Genomic DNA, 18,332 nt, shown 5'->3' with positions numbered 1-18,332 from the left:
CATCAGAGATTTTCTCCGCTCGGGGACTGAATGTTGTGTTGCCTTTGTTGTCATTTCATCCCCATCGACTCTCAAGTTGCCGAAGTGGCATCAACTAAAGAGACTTGCGCCAGGTGGCTGGGCTCCCCACAGGTGGAGTTCCTTGCCTAGCCATATGCATTATGATTATCATATCAACAATACCTGTAGTCAAGTGACAAGGCTGGGAACAGCACTGTACAGCAGATCAATATTTATGGTGAAAAACTGCCATCCAATATTGTCTTTTAGCATCCCCAATGAAGTCAGATGATTACGGTAGACTTGCGACTTCATGTAATCCCACAACTAATAATCACACAGACTGAGGACTGAGAAGCTGAGAGGACTAGCATGATGGCAGTGGCTGCCGAGCATGTGATTTTCACCAAACAATGTGCACAAGAGATCTTTCACATAAGTAGCAATATGGGTGGAGCTCCATCCTGGGTAAAAGCCGTACTTTCCATCAAGTGTTTATCAGACAGTCTAAGGATGATGTGGTTCTGTAACATATTGGTGTACCTTGCCCCCATAACACTGAAAATTTGAAAAGCAACATTCTGCATTTCCTCAGAGAAAAAGGGTCCAATAACGATTGATGTGGTAAATCCACACCACACTGTGACTTTCTCTGTTGTGGACTGGCAAGACAGCCAATCCACTATGACAGGAAGCCGAAAGGCACGCGTTAAGCTCACGCAGGCTGGCGTGAGGTCTGGAACAGGTCAAGTAATGGAGACTAGCAAATAAAGTACGTAGCTTCTGGAATACTTAACTTTAATCCATAATTGGTGAACATCGGTCTGACGGTACATGCATCACAAGATAAATAGCAAATGATAATGGCGCCTTGCTAGGTCGTAGCAATTGACGTAGCTGAAGGCTATGCTAACTATCGTCTCGGCAAATGAGAGCGTAATTTGTCAGTGAACCATCGCTAGCAAAGTCAGCTGTACAACTGGGGCGAGTGCTAGGAAGTCTCTCTAGACCTGCCGTGTGGCGACGCTCGGTCTGCAATCACTGACAGTGGCGACACGCGGGTCCGACGTATACTAACGGACCGCGGCCGATTTAAAGGCTACCACCTAGCAAGTGTGGTGTCTGGCAGCGACACCACATTCTCATCATAAAGTGAGGTTTGCATGACAGTTCTAGGATTTTCAGTAGTCCAAATTATGCAGTTGTGGTTGTTCACATACCTTCAGAGTGTGAAATGGGCTTCATTGGTCCACAACAGATTAGACAACCAATCATCATCCATCCCAGTTTTTTGAAGTGCCCATACTGCAAAAATTCTCTGCATCACAAAATCGGTGTTCATGCCAATGCTGGATTTTGTACATATAGCATTGGGTGGTGTGCCTTAGTGCTTTCCAACCAGTAGTGTATGGAATGCCAGTGCAACGTGTATTTTCACAAGAGCTGACTTCACCATGCAGAGATGAACCCACTAAAGTCTCCTTTCTTCTTGAACTGTCTGAGCAGCAGTAGCACCTCTGTCTAGCACACACTACAGGGCTGATCATCCACACAACCTGAGGCTTTGAACTTCATGATCATTTTCTTCTCAGAAACACTTGCCACAGGATCTTTACCCATTCAAATACCCTTCTTATGGTATTAAAGTCATAAACCTGCAGTTGTGGATCCTCCATTCTGATAGTAAAGCTCCACTAACAGTGCCTTTTCTGGTAAAGTCAACATGCTATTGTAACGATACAAGGGGGACCCACCTGTAGATTAAGGTCGCCTCTCAGTAGATGTGCCACTGATTCTCTAGCTGAAAATGTTTGTGGTAGGATTGTATCTCTTAACAAATAAAGAGAGAAGGCCAACGGTTCTTTTCAAATGTTCACACAAAATTACTTTGCATATTTATTTATGGAGTTTGATTCCTATTGCTAAAGACCAGGCCTCATTACAGATCAAAAATGTTTATGCAGGTCTCCTTGTACACACATTTGACAGATAACTTTAAATTATATTCTGCCAAAAGGATAAGAATCATGAACTAATTGGCACACAAAATAATTTTCCCTATAGTAGATAACAAATTGTCTACAAGGCACACAGAATGATGATAATAGTTCGTTAAGACACAGTGGCACATTTGCAGTTATTAAGTCTATCACTGGTTTTAATAGTCACTGTTCATATTCTAGAGTAATCCTGAGGCTATTTCAAACAACAACACTAGAGCACACAGTGTAGAGAATACTGAAATCTTGGAGCAAATTACATACTGAACAAGATTTAACTCCAAGAAAAATGAGAAGTGTCATTAAAGAATTGTGGATGTTTCATCATTATATAGATGTGTTCTAGAATATTATGTGATTCTGCTTATTTGATTATTATTTTAAATTCCTCTAGGTCACATTATTCCTTTTTAAATAGATGTAATAATGAAACTTCCTGGCAGATTAAAACTGTGTGCCATACCAAGACTCGAACTTGTGACCTTTGCCTTTCGTGGGCAACTACTCTACCATCTGAGCTACCCAAGCATGACTCACGACCTATCTTCACAGTGTTAATTCTGCCAGTGCCTTGTCTCCTACCTTACAAACTTCACAGAAGCTCTCCTGTAGATCTTGCAGGGCATTGTGAAGACATGACTTAGCCACAGCCTGGGAGATGTTTCCAGAATGAAATTTCTACTCTGCAACAGAGTGTGTGCTGATGTGAAACTTCCTGACAAACTGTGTGCCGGACCTAGACTCAAACGTGGGTAGCTCAGATGGTAGAGCACTTGCCCACGAAAAGCAAAGGTCCTGAGTTTGAGTCTTGGTCTGACACACAGATTTAATCTACCAGAAAGTTTCATATCAGTGCACACTCAACTGAAGAGTGGAAATTTCATTCTGGAAACATCCCCCAGGCTGTGGGTAAGCCATGACTCCGCAATATCCTTTCATGCAGCAGTGCTAGTTCTGCAAGGTCTGCAGGGGAGCTTCTGTGAAGTTTGAAAGGTAGAAGATGAGGTACAGGTGGAATAAAAGCTGTGAGGAAGTGTTGTGAGTCATGCTTGGGTAGCTCAGATGGTAGAGCACTTCCCCACAAAAGGGAAAGGTCCTGAGTTCAAGCCTCGGTCTGGCACACAGTTTTAATCTGCCAGGAAGTTTCATATCAGTGCACACTCTGCTGCAGAGTGAAAATCTCATTCTAGATGTAATAATGATTCTAGAAGTTTTCCTGGCATACTGAATATTCTTTGAGGTTTTGCAACTGCAGCCAGATCATGTTGAGCTCTTGCTACAATATTTTGGTTGGCGACCATTCAGTCATCTTCAGGTGAGTGTCCACCACTGCAGCTGAACAGTGGCCAGCCCAAATATTTTGGCAAGAAGTCGGCTGCAATCTTGAAACCTCATAGAATAGATGTAATAATGAGTGTCAGACATTGTTTATCAAATTAACAGTATGAACAGTAGCTATTAAAATATACAGAACCAATTTATACTTCCACTATGGAAAATCCTGATATTTAGATATGGCACCCATACTGATTATTAAAATTTGGATATTAAAAATTATGCAGTTCTTAATTATGGCAATTACATATTTGTTATTGGTGTCACTGGTTTCGGAAAATTTAGCCCATCAATAGTACATTAACATATACCAGAAATTTATAGTGGTTTGGTCACAATTTAAGCTTTAAGTTGGGCTGGTTGAAACTTTTAATTAATTATATATCCTGAATTAATTAGGTGTGAGCTAAAATAAGCATGTCTTGGAAATGAGTTAAAATTGGCCTACAGTTTAGAGATAATCTACTTTTCTGAATCTATTTATCAGATCACTAAATTTTTACAGGTGCTTTCTAGATCAAACACTCTGAAAGACAGTAACTTTGGAAATACATCATTTCCAGTGAACTAATTAACAGAAAACATTCAGAACAGTGAAGTGTATAATCTGAATAAATAGATTTCACAGGGGAAATTAATTTATATCAGTTTGTAAATGCATGAAATGTGTGCTCAGATAATGGATTGTATCATCAAAATTTTTGGGAAGAGTAACAAACGAAAATGAAAAAAAAACTAGTATAGATCCTAGCTATAGTAATTAGGAGTGTAAAAGACAAAGTAGGATGGTGAGTGTGAAACCTATTTGTCACACTGAGTGCTTATGCATCTGACCCCTGTCTGACTACAGCTCATTTTATACACAATTCTCATGCCAAATCACTGGTGTGTTGCTGTCCAGTGTCATCTGAGGGCCAGTTTTTACACTCATTTTTGGTTTCAATAAAACTGCCTGGCATTTCAGGTATGTGTGTCAAGTTTTACCTCTCTATCTACATTATTTCATGAATTGGGGCATTTTCAAATGTTAATGGACTTTTGGGTCACCTGTATATATAAATATACCATTTTTTTCACTTAAAAGTTTTTCTGTTCTTAATTGAATGTTATTCCAGCTGTATATGCAAAAATAAAATTAAAACTTAAATGGTTGATAATTGTGATAGACATTCATCTTAGTAACCATGCTGTGAATTTTCCCACAATTTTATTATTTTAGGTTATGTTAACCATTTATTGAAGTGGGAGGAAGATTGTCCTTTGAGCCAGCTGGTTACATAGTGCATTATAGTGGCCCAAGGTACCTTTTAGTAGACATTTATAATGTGGCAATAGAGATTAACAATATAGTAATGCGACATAGGCTTACAACAATAACAGTAATTTTTTGCTTTTAAATGTTTATTAACATGAAATTTAGGCCTAATTTGTTAATCAGAAAAATTCTTTTATAGTTGTTTATTTGGATGTTCTGTTTATTAGCCTTGTGTTTGTGTTCAGTAAAGTCTATTCATAATATGTGACTTATCCATTTATTTTAAGTTGTGGCTCATGGTATAAGATCACTTTGTACCTGTGTCAAATACAACATTTTGGAAAATTATTGTATGATAAAGCATTGTAATAAATTGATTACATATTGGTGTGAACTAAGACAAGTAATAAAATGATTAAATAAGCACATCAAAAACCCAATTATTGCAACAGCTATGATAGTGCAAAAAAAAAAAAAAAGAACATGCCCAAGGTACTAAAAGGTAGTGCATAAAATGAGGTATACATTTGTTGGTATATTTTCCTGGCAGACCAACTGATTGGTGATGGAGGGAACTAGCTACAGCAGCTGTTTAGGGATGTAATTCAGAACCTATGCTATGTGGGCGATGAAAGGAGCTAACTGCTGCATGTTCTGTACAATTCCAAACAATGCAGCACCTGATATGATAGTGGCACATTGACAGAATACTGAGTGTTATGTAACAAAAGAAATACAAATATCTATCTCCATATTTTTCTTTTGCAGAGTTTATTGGATGTGAAATAATATCGTGCAAGGTTTGCCGCAAGGTGAAATTTTCTAGATGAATGTAAGTACTGAAAGAAAACACCTGAGAAGTGGAAATGTAATATTAGGAAAGAAAAGACTGTGAAAGGGAAAACCTAGTTGTTCAGGAAAAATAACAGATGAGAAAAAAAAATCATTATTCTGATATGTGGGTGTAAACTCTGGAAATGTTATTTGAAGTTCAGAGAAAATGATCAAATAGACATTGTGCCAAACTTTATGATTTTGACAACAAAAGTGAACAAGACCTACATCTTCAATGGCTCTTGGAAGCTTCTGATATAAGCACCATTCTGAACATTCAGAACAGAGAAGAGCAAGCCTTAAGTTCTATGTACTGCGTATCTCAAAACTTATAGAAATTTGTGGAAAAGCTTTGGTAAACCTTCACTGTATATCACAAAGAAGGGTTTTGAGGTTAGGCTCACTTTTAATATCGGGCTCCAAACTACAAGATGATAGGGTTTCAACACAATGTCCTATGCAGTTCCAGGAATATCTGAAAAGATAATTATGGTCACACAAGTTCATTCCCTGTTAAAAGTCACACTATAGAGGAAAAGAAATTAAATATCTGCACTCTGAATTGAATATGATGTTGATGTACAACACCTTTAAAATGTCTCATCCTGGAACAACAGTTAAATATAGCTTTTATTTATCATACTTCAAAAACAATTTTAAATTAAAGTTTGGGAGACTAAAAATTGATGTCTGCAGCATGTGTGAAGAGCTGCAAACCAAATTGAAATCACTTCACCTGTAGGAGTTTGTTAAAGGGGCAGCACAGGGTGAACTGGACATTCACAAAATAATGAAGAAACCAGAAGTCCTACAAGGAGAAATAATTGCCAGGGTTGACTAGATGTGTGGACTCTTGTTCAACTTTATGTAGAACTTGTCTGTACCATGCATCCCAATTATTTATTTATTTATTTAGCAGCTTATGATGTACATCTATGGAATAAGTCCAAGTACATATGCAGGAAGTGTTTCACATGAGACAGTTATCTGTGTTCTTTTTTTTGTGTATCAAATCTGAAGAACAGTTCTGTTATCTGGTTGTACACTGAAGGAGATGTGAAGAAAGGTGCAAATGAATCATGTACATTCTTCTACCATTTTATTGAAAACAATGTTTGCAAGTGCCAAAACTTAACATCTGTTCTCTGATTCATGCCCTGGAGAAAACTGGAAACATAACATCATACATTTCTATTTAAGTCCCACTAAATCTCATAAGTTTGAAGATATTGTTCATTATTTTTCTGTCAGAGGCATTTGTTCCTTGATTGTTATAGAACATTCGGCATAATAAAATGTAATGAAACATGACAGAGAGTATCCATAACAGCTAATATGAACAAAGAGGTCAAGGCAGTAGTTACAGTACAAGGCAATGAAATCCTTGACTTCAGTCAATGGTGGCCATCTTTCTACAAAAAACAATGTCTTCCCAGTGAATCCTGTTCCTGTGCTCTACCAAGATCATAAAAATAGTCCTTTACACCAACATAATTTAAGCACAGCGAATACTCAAGGAAATACATTGGGACTATACAAGCTTACCCATCCGTAAATAGCATTTTGTATCAAAATTTTCAGCTAAAGCTATCAGGTGCATGGCCTGAGCCAGAAACTCTGTTTGGCACCCTTAAACAATACAACAAAAATGGGATTGTCCAAATTAATCATTGCTGATCTTAAGAAATTCACTCAATATATCTGACACAGCAATGAAGTACAGACATTTTATGAAAGACTTTTGCAATGGTCTACCACAAATGCTTATAATGTTGATGATATCTAATGTGTGTGACATTATACCAAGTTATGTTTCAGAAGTTACAAGTTGCAAAAATAACAACAAAATAATACGACATGCCAAGTATTTTGTCACATAATCTCATACAGAATTGAAAGGGACTAATTACAATACATTCATGTCCGGTTACAGGTATGTTAAAATACACAATGACAAATGTAACTGCAATTGCCCCTTTCTGTACCACTGATAAAAACAAAATACATATAAACTGTAAAAATGTAACACTCAGACACTTTTTACCAATGAACCAAAAACCACACAATGCGTAATTCAGTTTTGCAGCACGAAGCTGGAGCCAACCCAAACAAGTCCTGCTCACTACTTCTCTCATGTTATGCCCAGCATCAATGGCAAGCATCAGTTTGTTTCCCATTACAAGCAAAATGGTTTGAAAGTGGAATTTTACATGCCCATTCAATAGAGTGGTCCCAAATTAATTTAGTGTTTTATCTGTTTTATTGATATGTATTAACAAGAACAGTAAAGCATGAAGAATAATCAGTACTGTAGCAGCAATTGAGTTGCACTTCTGCATGGCAGTAGCAGTCAGCACAGGCCAGGGTGGTCCTGTTGCCACTGGATTACTCATTATTCTTTGTTTTTTACTATCCCTGTTAATACACATCAATAATATCTAATGTAGCTGCAATATGCTAACCAATGAGGCTTGGGCAGAAGTACTATCCCTAACAAATACAAATGATGCGTATAACACATTTTCTTCCATTTTCATGGGATATTTTGAAATGTCTTTTCCAAAAAAGCTGTCAAAAATCAGGTTACATGGCAATACAAAGCCAAGTTCTTGGATCACAGCTGGCATCAAAACATCGTGTGGAACTCTAAAGAGACTAATTTCTAAAATGAAAACATCCACAGACCCACAATTCATAGAATATGTCAGGAATTACAAGATGGTATATAGACAAGTAATTGCTAAAGCAAAATTCATGAGTAATTATAGTTTTATAAGACAGTCTGAAAACAAATCAAAAGCCATGGATATGGGGTATTGTGAAGACTGAAATGGGGAAGAGTTGTGAAAACCAGGACATAAGCCTCAAAAATTTTAAAAATGTCAATATTAATAAACAAGATTTGCCAAATTATATTAACAATTATTTCATAAATGCAACAACTTCATTAAGCTTAAAATTTACAAACGAAGAAAAACCTGAATATCCAAAAACAGCTTGGAGGATGAGGGTAGAGCCAACAAATGAGGGTGAAGTGTTGAAAGTGATACAAAGCTTGAAACCCAAAATGTCGGCTGGCATAGATGAGGTGCATGTGTCAATCATAACAAGGACAGCACCACAAATCGCAAAGCCCTTTGCACACATAGCCAATTTATCATTCAGTGAAGGAGCTTTTCCAGAAAGGCTGAAAATTTCAAAAGTGAAGCCAATATTTAAAAACAGCGACAAGTATAAGGTAAAAAAACTATCGCCTAACATCTCTCCTCCCAGCATTTTCAAAAATATTAGAAAAACTGATGAAGCACCGAATCAACAAATATCTAAATGACCATAATTTACCAAACAGAAATCAGCATGGCTTCCAAGCAGGTAAAAATACCGAAACAGCAGTAATGTGCTACACTGAACAAATAATCAAAAATCTAGAAAAAGATTATAGTGTTGTAGGAGTAAATTTAGACCTCTCCAAAGCTCTTGACACTGTGAACCAGGACATTCTTTAAGAAAAATTGGAAGCGTTGGGAATACATGGGATAGGAAAAAAATGGTTTGAATCATACCTAAAAAACAGAACACAGGTTGTAAGACTGACATCAACTTACTCCAACCACAAAATAAATTCAGTATCAGAGGCAAAAAAAAAAATATGTAGAAATAGGAGTACCACAAGGCAGCATCCTAGGGCCCATATTGTTTCTTGCCTATATAAATGATTTTCACACCTCAGATGATGCAGCCAAAGCAATAATATTTGCAGATGATACTAGTGTGATAATAAGTGCACCAAAGCAATTGCTACCAACAACTGCTGATAAAGTACTAAATTACATCCGCTCTTGGTTCAATGCAAACAGGTTGACATTGAATGTAAATAAAACAAATTACATGCAGTTTGGGAAAAGATGTCAAAATGTAAGTCTCGATCTGGTGTGGGGTGACAAAGCCTTAGACAGAGTGACATCCACAAAATTGCTGGGGATTCATGTGGATGAAAAGTTAAATTTTAATGACCACATAATAAAATTTGCACAGAAACTTAATTCAGCCTGTTTTGCCCTCAGAATTACTGCAAATGTTTGTACCTCAGAGGGTGCCAGAATGGCATACTCCAGCTATTTTCAATCTCTTGCCACATACGGAATAATATTTTGGGGTTCCACAAAAGGGCACCTAAAACAAATTTTTTTGTTGCAGAAGAGGGCCATCCGGATAATAACTCCCAGTCATCCACAGACACACTGCAAACCCATATTCAAAAAGCTTAGAATACTTACTATAGCATCAATATACATATACAAACGTGTATTGTATGTCAGGACCCACATTGCAGATTTTCAGACAAATGCCGACTTTCATGACTACAATACCCGTAATAGCGCAGCACTCCATACTCAGCGAACAAAAAGAACGAATACACAAAGGCATGTGAGCCATATCGATGCAAAACTGTACAACACACTGCCAGTCAACATCAGGCAGTTAGAAGATGATAACAAATTTAAAACAGAATTTAAAAAATTTCTAGTAGAACAATGTTTTTATTCTGTAAATAACTATGTAGGTCAATAAACTTTTTCTGATGATATTTATAAAGGCAAAATGGAAAATACTCTATTTGTACCTAATCATTCTTTACCTAATCATTAATTACATTTACATACTTAAAGGACAGCTGTTGTGTGATGTAAATACATACTTAAGCAGTGTTGTGTATACAAGGACTTGCCGTTTAGGGAGGACAAAACTAAAGCCTTATGAAAAACACACTATGCATTTAAAATAACAAGCAGGGATGTATATAGGCTATATTAATTTCATTATATTATTATTAACTTAATTGTATTATTTTGTTTTGTACTTTTTTACGTATATATTTTTTGTGTCCCATTTCTTTGAAATGGCTTACATGTCCCTTGACAACATCCATACAATATTTATTGTCAACGGATGGATAAATAAAATAAATAAATAGTGTAAAATGTACAGGACTATGTCAAATTGCTATTTATGTGAAATTTCATAATATATTTATTGTGCTGATTACAATGATGCAATTAGTTTTACTAGAAGCCTAATTAATTGAAATTTATGGCTGATTAAAGTTACAACAATGCCACCCAACAGGAAAACATTTTGAGCTAATGGGCAGGATAGGAAATATTGGCACCATACAATCTGAAGCGGACATTCTTTTCTTCCGAGGAACATATTTTAAATTACTTGAAACTAATTAACTTGTGAGGTAACTGGAATTGAAGATTCGAACACTCATGATTTTAATTGCTTATTTTGCCTCAACACTTACAAGGTTATGAACTTTAACTCTATACTTTTTTTACTATATTGCTAGCAGCAAGTAATTATATAACTTCTGTATGTTGGTTCATGAGCATGTCAGTCAGGTAAGTGAGTGAGTAAGATCCACGTATCAGAAAGTCTGACATCAGAATTTGTACATGCAGTAACTATGTTGGTTGAAGAAAGTTCCAGGTGAGCTAATATATATGTGTAACAACTACGTATGTGACAATTCTGCAACTGCATAATATCTTTGCAGCATAAAATCTTGTGCACAATAGTGAACAAATACACATAAAGAGCTAATTTTCTTAAAATGCTATTTATTGGCTAATGCAATTAATTTCGGTGATTGCACTACAATTTATTTTGTGTGCATTGTTACTTCTATAATTCTGTTACTGCACACTATACCACTGAGGAATTCAACAAATACTATGTCTCTGACTAATGACTGAAATATTTCTCTTCTGGATATGTTGATGAAGAAAGAGATGGATGTATTTTTACGTGTTTAAACTGCAATCTGTAAAACTGGAACTGGTCATCAATAACTTCACAGCATGAAAAAAGTTGAAGGAGCCACTTTTAAAAGTTCATCTACTGTGTGGTCTACATCATTTGGCATTATACTATCAGTTTCCAGAATATTATTTCAGGAAATCAAAATATGAGACTTTGTCATACATGAAACTGAATGTATCAAGAGTTAATGGGAATAATTGAAGGGCATTGTCCTCGAAGGTGACACACATAGGGAGGAGAACTTGGTGAAGCAGTTAGGAGAGCAGGTGTTGAGCCTGTGGAGGAATGAAGATAGACTGTCTTGGGTCCAGATCACGAAGATATCAATGATTTGAACCAGACCAGGGATCTAGTATTTTGGATGGCTGGGGAAGTTTCCTCTGGATGGCCCATAAACAGGTTTGATTATGAGTGTGCCATGTGGGCTCTGTTGCTGATAATGCAAATTAGTTTATATATTTTCCCCTCATAGAAGAAGTAATTATGGGGCAGGTTATAGTTGGTCAGGTGTGCAAGGAATGGCGTGGTGGGTCTGAGGTTGGCAGGATGGAGGTAGAGGTAATGTTTGGTGGCAGCTAGGTCATGGGCCTTAGGTATAGAAACTAATTTTGTCTAATTATTAAAAATTCATTTCTCTGTGTGTTTCACATCAATGTACCAGGGCTCAAATACCTATTGCTCTTTTTCCATTGTATCTGAAATTGTTTCAAGGTACTGTGATTAGTGTATTGCAAGAGTCCAGGTCACTCTAGCACCTGTACTACCATGAATCATCAGATTTTATCTAGTATTCAAAATATTTCATATTCACCTCTGAAAATGTACTTACCATATTCTTGGCTTTCAAGATAGTTTTGGAAGTCCTTAAACCATATTTTTTGTGATCCCTGGCTAATGTAAGGATTTTCTGCCAGCTTTGATATAAGAAATTCAAGAGCATTATTGTTTGCCTGATAATAGTTATAGTAGTAATCTATTCCACCTGAAATAAAGATACAGATGCAACTGAGTTTAAATCCCAATAAACTACAAAACAAAAGCAGATTTCTTAAAAATCACACACACACACACACATGAGCTGCTGAGTCATCAATAGGGACACATCATTAGCTTTCAGGCAATTCTTCTTCAGAACTATGGAGTACATATATGCACGCATGTGCCTGCATGGCTACATTGTCTGCCAAAGACTTCCCATTACCCCAGTTATATGTTTGTGTATGTCATTTGTTGTGGATTTCATTCATAAAGATAGAGTTTCAAAAGGAGAATAAGCTTAAAAAAAATACTGGTGCTTTAGTCACACAGAAAACAATACAACAATACCGAAATAAAAGTTAACCTGCATGGGGGGGGGGGGGGGGGACGTACAAAGAAATAGGGTCAGCATATACCAGATGTCTTTCATAAGACTCTCTGGAGCCCATCCAAACAACTACTGCCCATCATGTGTTTTGTGTGACACCCTATGTAAATTAAAAATGTTTTTTCTTTCTTGTTACAATCAAAATGTGTATTTTAAGTGTAATGCTATATGCTCATTTGACGAATCAGTTGTATAATAGTCTAGTATGATATATGGTGCAACAATATGTATTAACAGAGAAGCAAAACATACAGAATATACAGTACTCCACCAGGAACTGAGTACTGTTACTGCCAGCACACAAGATGGGACAAGTAATATGTGGTAAAAAAGTGTACATCAATATGATAAGTGCTTGAGAACATGTTATTAAACTGAATATCACATCAGACTAACACGGGACTGCTCTATCAAGGGGGCACATGAAATTCAGTTTAAAAAAATATTTTGTTTGTAATGCTATTTTCTGTTTACACTGGGCATTTCAAGATACCTGTGGTAAAAATAATTTGACTGACCACACAAACATCAAAAAAGAAATATTGCAGCCATCTGCCTATACACTAGAGAATAATGTGATTGACAACTCTTAGAAGAGACACCCTATATACAGTGCGAAATCTCTGATGAAATAAAAAGCCTCACACAATTTAGGTAAAAAAGACTCATGAAAGCACTGATTAAAGCTTCAAACAATTTAAGTTAAAGAGGTTGTCTCATTTCCTCCATATAAAACAGTCACATTAAAAGATAAGGAATTTTGTTCTCTCTCTCTCTTTCTCTCTCAATATAGTCTTTTCAGAAATATAGACTGAAATAATGTAATAAGTTTATGATTGTATGAGAATATGAAAACTTCATTAAGAGTGAGAATATTGACTTATCATTGCATTAGTTACAATATATATTTATTTCCATGAACTGTGTGCGCATAGTGACTGATTGATTGGTTTAATTTTCTCAGTATTCCATCTACTGTGGGAGAGTCATGCATGACATTGACACATGTAAATTACTCGGCCAAAATAAATTGTGCTGTTTGGCCATTGCTGTGACACACACAAAGTTTTGTTTATGTCTTATATAGGTGCTGAACTGGAAGAGAGATTTCTCAAAGCTTCATCATATTTTAGCTGAAGAAGGTTTTATTTTTCTTTAGTAGCAAACTCATCATAGTATTCCAGGAGCTCCATCATATACTCTTCTTCCATATGTTTTGTGTTATAGATGTGTCTGGAACCGCAAGACCGCTACGGTCGCAGGTTCGAATCCTGCCTCGGGCGTGGATGTTTGTGGTGTCCTTAGGTTAGTTAGGTTTAACTAGTTCTAAGTTCTAGGGGACTAATGACCTCAGCAGTTGAGTCCCGTAGTGCTCAGAGCCATTTGAACCATTTGTTATAGATGTGGTCTCCTTATGTATACTGTAAGTAGTCACGCATTCGATGATTCTTGAGTCATCTGAGGCAACAGTTGCTGTAGTGCTGAATTTATTTGTTCAGAATGTTATGACTAATGTCAAATTAAGATATTTTAGACTTAATAATATCCTTAAAAGAAATTATTTTGTGCAGTTTTTGAAGGGCTGAAGCACCTGTTGAGCCACTGGTTGAAGGAGACAAGCTGTGTTGGTCCAGGCACTAGATTATTCACAAGACATGCTCAATTTCCAATTGTCTTCCAGGTTTTTTTATGTGACTTAGTCATTATTCACTAACAACATACTTTGTATGGAAAGTATGGCAGATATTGTTTACAATGGACAGAATTAATTTGGTCAATTGGTCAGTTTGTATTGGGTAGATGGTGTGAATTATTTGACATAGTTTTCCTGGAATGTGTTTTGGCTTACATCATATTAGTGATAATATTTGAGTTAGTCTATCTCCAAAGACTTGTACCATGCTAAACATTTTTCTTCTCTTATTATAAAAATTATTTTGATCATATTTTCCATCAGAAACCCTGTTACATCACAATTACAACTCCTAGAGAAATGTGATGGGGTCCTCCACCAACTTTGAATTTACCATACTCTTATTATACAGTTTGTAAGCTTATACTCAGGATTAATCACCAAAGCCCTTCATAGATTATCTTGGCATTTTTAAAGATTTCTTCTTGTGAAGTTGCATATTCTAACTGTCTTCCATTTGTTCAGAGCAGTAGCAACCTCTCGATTTAGTTAATATTAATTTTTTGTACTCTTGCATTATTGATGGGCTCGTGGCTGCGAAACACTTAATGTTTCACTACTGACTAAAATCATTGTTGTGCATATTCACTCAGTAATCCTATAGGCTCTAGTTTCTCAGACTTTTCCACTTATGATTTCTTGGTTCACTTCAATCACTTTTCTAGGCTTACTAGTAAGAGATGTCAGAGGCATTGCCTTGGTAGTGTTGCCTTGACTTGTCCACTAGTTTTGTACATGACAGACATAGCCTTAATATATTCCTTTTTAAAATCTATCTCAAGTAACTGATAATTTGCTATTAGATTTATAATACAACAGTTTCTGACTCGAGTATTATTCCTACATCTTAAACTTGTTTCATTTGTCAATTTTTGTCAATTTTATATACAATATTGTCTGAAATTTTGACATGTACAATGTTTTTCTTAAATTTATTTATAGTAATTATTTATCACAATAAAAGCAGTCATTTTCAGAATGCATATAATGTGTGATAGCTCATAGCTCATAATGTGTAACTGAAACCATTTTGCAGGACATTGCCCAGCTCATATTTTTGTTTATGTAGCATACTGACTTAGGAATTGTAACTGCACTATCTTCTCCCTCTTGCAAATGATAAGTTTTACAGCAGGTTATGGCCATCTACATGGTTTAATTGTGAACATTTATGGCTGCTGATGCAGAAATTGCAGGTTTAATTCTTGGAGACCACTTCAGATGTTTCTTTGGTGGAAAGTGTAGTGTGAGATACACACATCCTGGATGCCCAGATGAGTAACTGCCTGAGTAAAATAAGTAAATAGAGACCCAAGCCATCAAAATGGCGTCAGTTTCAGAGGCTTGCACTATTACACTACTGGCCACTAAAATTGCTACACCAAGAAGAAATGCAGATGATAAACAGGTATTCATTGGACAAATATATTATACTAGAATTGACATGTGATTACATTTTCACGCAGTTTGGGTGCATAGATCCTGAGAAATCAGTACCCAGAACAGCCACCTCTGGCCACAATAACAGCCTTGATACGTCTGGGCATTGAGTCAAACAGAGCTTGGATGGCGTGTACAGCTACAGCTGCCCATGCAGCATCAACACGATACCACAGTTCATCAGGAGTAGTGACTGGCGTTTTGAGACGAGCCAGTTGCTCGGCCACTATTGACCAGATGCTTTCAATTGGTGAGAGATCTGGAGAATGTGCTGGCCAGGGCAGCAGTTGAACATTTTCTGTATCCAGAAAGGCCCGTACAGGACCTGAACATGCGCTCGTGCATTATCCTGCTGAAATGTAGGATTTCACAGGGATCAAATGAAGGGCAGAGCCACGGGTCATAACACATCTGAAATGTAATGTCCACTGTTCAGAGTGCCATCAATGTGAACAAGAGGTGACCGAGACGTGCTTCCAATTTGTGTTCACCACAATGTCACCAAACACGGATGTGACCATCATGATGCTGTAAACAGAACCTGGATTCATCCCAAAAAAATGACATTTTGCCATTCGTGCACCCAGGTTTGTCGTTGAGTACACCATCGCAGGCACTCCTGTCTGTGATGCAGTGTCAAGGGTAACCATAGCCATGGTCTCCGAGCTGATAGTCCATGCTGCTGCAAACATCGTCGAACTGTTCATGCAGATGGTTGTTGTCTTGCAAATGTCCCCATCTGTTGACTCAGGGATCAAGACGTGGCTGCACGATCCATTACAGCCATGCGGATAAGATGCCTGTCATCTAGAATGCTAGTGATACGAGGCCGTTGGGATCCAGTACAGCATTCCATATTACCCTCCTGAATCCACCGATTCCATATTCTGCTAACAGTCATTGGATCTTGACCAACGCGAGCAGCAATGTCACGATACGATAAACTGCAATCATGATAGGTTACAATCTGTCCTTTATCAAAGTCAGAAACATGATGGTACGCATTTCTCCTCCTTACACAAGGCATCACAACAATGTTTCACCAGGCAATGCCGGTCAACTGGTGTTTGTGTATGAGAAATCAGTTGGAAACTTTCCTCATGTCAGCACATTTTAGATGTCGCCACCAGCGCCAACCTTGTGTGAATGCTCTGAAAAGCTAATCATTTGCATATCACAGCATCTTCTTCCTGTCAATTAAATTTCACATCTGTAGCACATCATCTTCGTGGTGTAGCAATTTTAATGGCCAGTAGTGTATTTATGTCACAATACTGAAAATACATCCTGTGAATTAAACACCCATAACTCTTTTTGGCTAAGTGTATGAAATACTTATAAGCGATTAAATGTTGATAAATCATGCCTGACACTTTTCTATTCATGTAAAAATTCTGTACACTTCAAAATTCCATGTATGACATACATGTTTGTAGCACAGTCAGAATTATTGGAATGTCCAGACAAGCAAATCTGATATGAACAAAATGAACCTCATCTGCAGTTCAAGTAGGATTTAGGAAAACATCAGTGAAAAACTTAGGATGGGATAAATGCAACTGCTGTTGTCATATATCAGTACCGACAACAATAATTATGAACAATGACTATAAATGCATATGCAAAAGTATTGAGTCATTAACACATCTATTCTTTCAGAAAATCTAAACCATCAATTAAGCATAAGTGTAATGTGTGTCTTGTGGGAGATCAATATGTCAAATTGGAAGGTGTAGAACATGATAAGTGAATAAAGACCTACACTCAAGAAAGGGAAAAAAAGTAGTAATATCAACAACAACAAAAAAAGGAAAATTATAAAAATTGTAGAATGATTAATGACAATAGAGGGGGGGGGGGAGAGAGAGAGAGGGGGGGGGGGGGGGGGGAGAGAGAGAGAGAGATAGAGAGAGAGTAACCCAGGACTTTCCGTATCATATTAACTTATATTCTGTGACAACAGAATATGTTAGTCATATTGTCTTGTACTTACGCATGTATATGCCTCCCCTCTTTCCATAGAAGGGAAAATACTCAACTAATTTTTCATTGAATTTTATTGGATAAGAGCCCTGATTCAGATACCACATGGGATCAAACTTTCTCTCCACACGTAGGACTCCCACAATATTAATACCAAGCAGTACAACAGTTGTAAGCAGAACAACAACCTGCAAAGAAATATGTAAAAAATTATTATTTTTAACACAAACCCAGAATAAATAATGTGGAGGAGCCTTATCATACTGTTAAGAAAGAAAGTAATTTAAATATAAGTTGAGCTACAGAACATCCCTGTTTCTAGCAAATACATAGTGGTTTGTATTTAACATCTAAAACAACTGTTGCCTTTGCCCTTCTTTCTGGTCCCCTTTATCCAACTAATGCAGGGCCAGGACTAGTATGGTACTTCTCCAGCTTTTCAAAGAACCAATCATACCCATATATAAGCTATTAATGTGATGGGGTTGTCATTCCCAAAGGCATTTTAAAGTTACTGCTAGTCTCCCCCCCCCCCCCCCCCTTTCAAAAGGAGATCAAATGTGACATGCCTTCTCAAAGTGTTTACACTTTATGTATCTT

At 36.9% G+C, this 18,332-nt stretch overlaps 1 protein-coding gene across 1 annotated transcript in view; it reads right to left on the bottom strand.

The window, feature by feature from the left end:
• Nucleotides 1-18,332, bottom strand: part of LOC126471053 (patched domain-containing protein 3-like) — a 630,102-nt gene that overhangs the window by 186,220 nt on the left and 425,550 nt on the right. The window contains exons 11-12 of the mRNA XM_050099121.1: nt 17,743-17,920; nt 12,080-12,232 (exon numbers count right to left, since the gene is read on the bottom strand). Coding sequence (XP_049955078.1) covers nt 12,080-12,232; nt 17,743-17,920 — 331 coding nt within the window. The remainder of the gene's footprint in view (nt 1-12,079; nt 12,233-17,742; nt 17,921-18,332) is intronic.

Source organism: Schistocerca serialis, chromosome 3 (assembly GCF_023864345.2).
Source record: "Schistocerca serialis cubense isolate TAMUIC-IGC-003099 chromosome 3, iqSchSeri2.2, whole genome shotgun sequence".
Classification (NCBI taxonomy): Eukaryota; Metazoa; Arthropoda; class Insecta; order Orthoptera; family Acrididae; genus Schistocerca; species Schistocerca serialis.
This window is presented reverse-complemented; position numbering and strand designations above follow the sequence as displayed.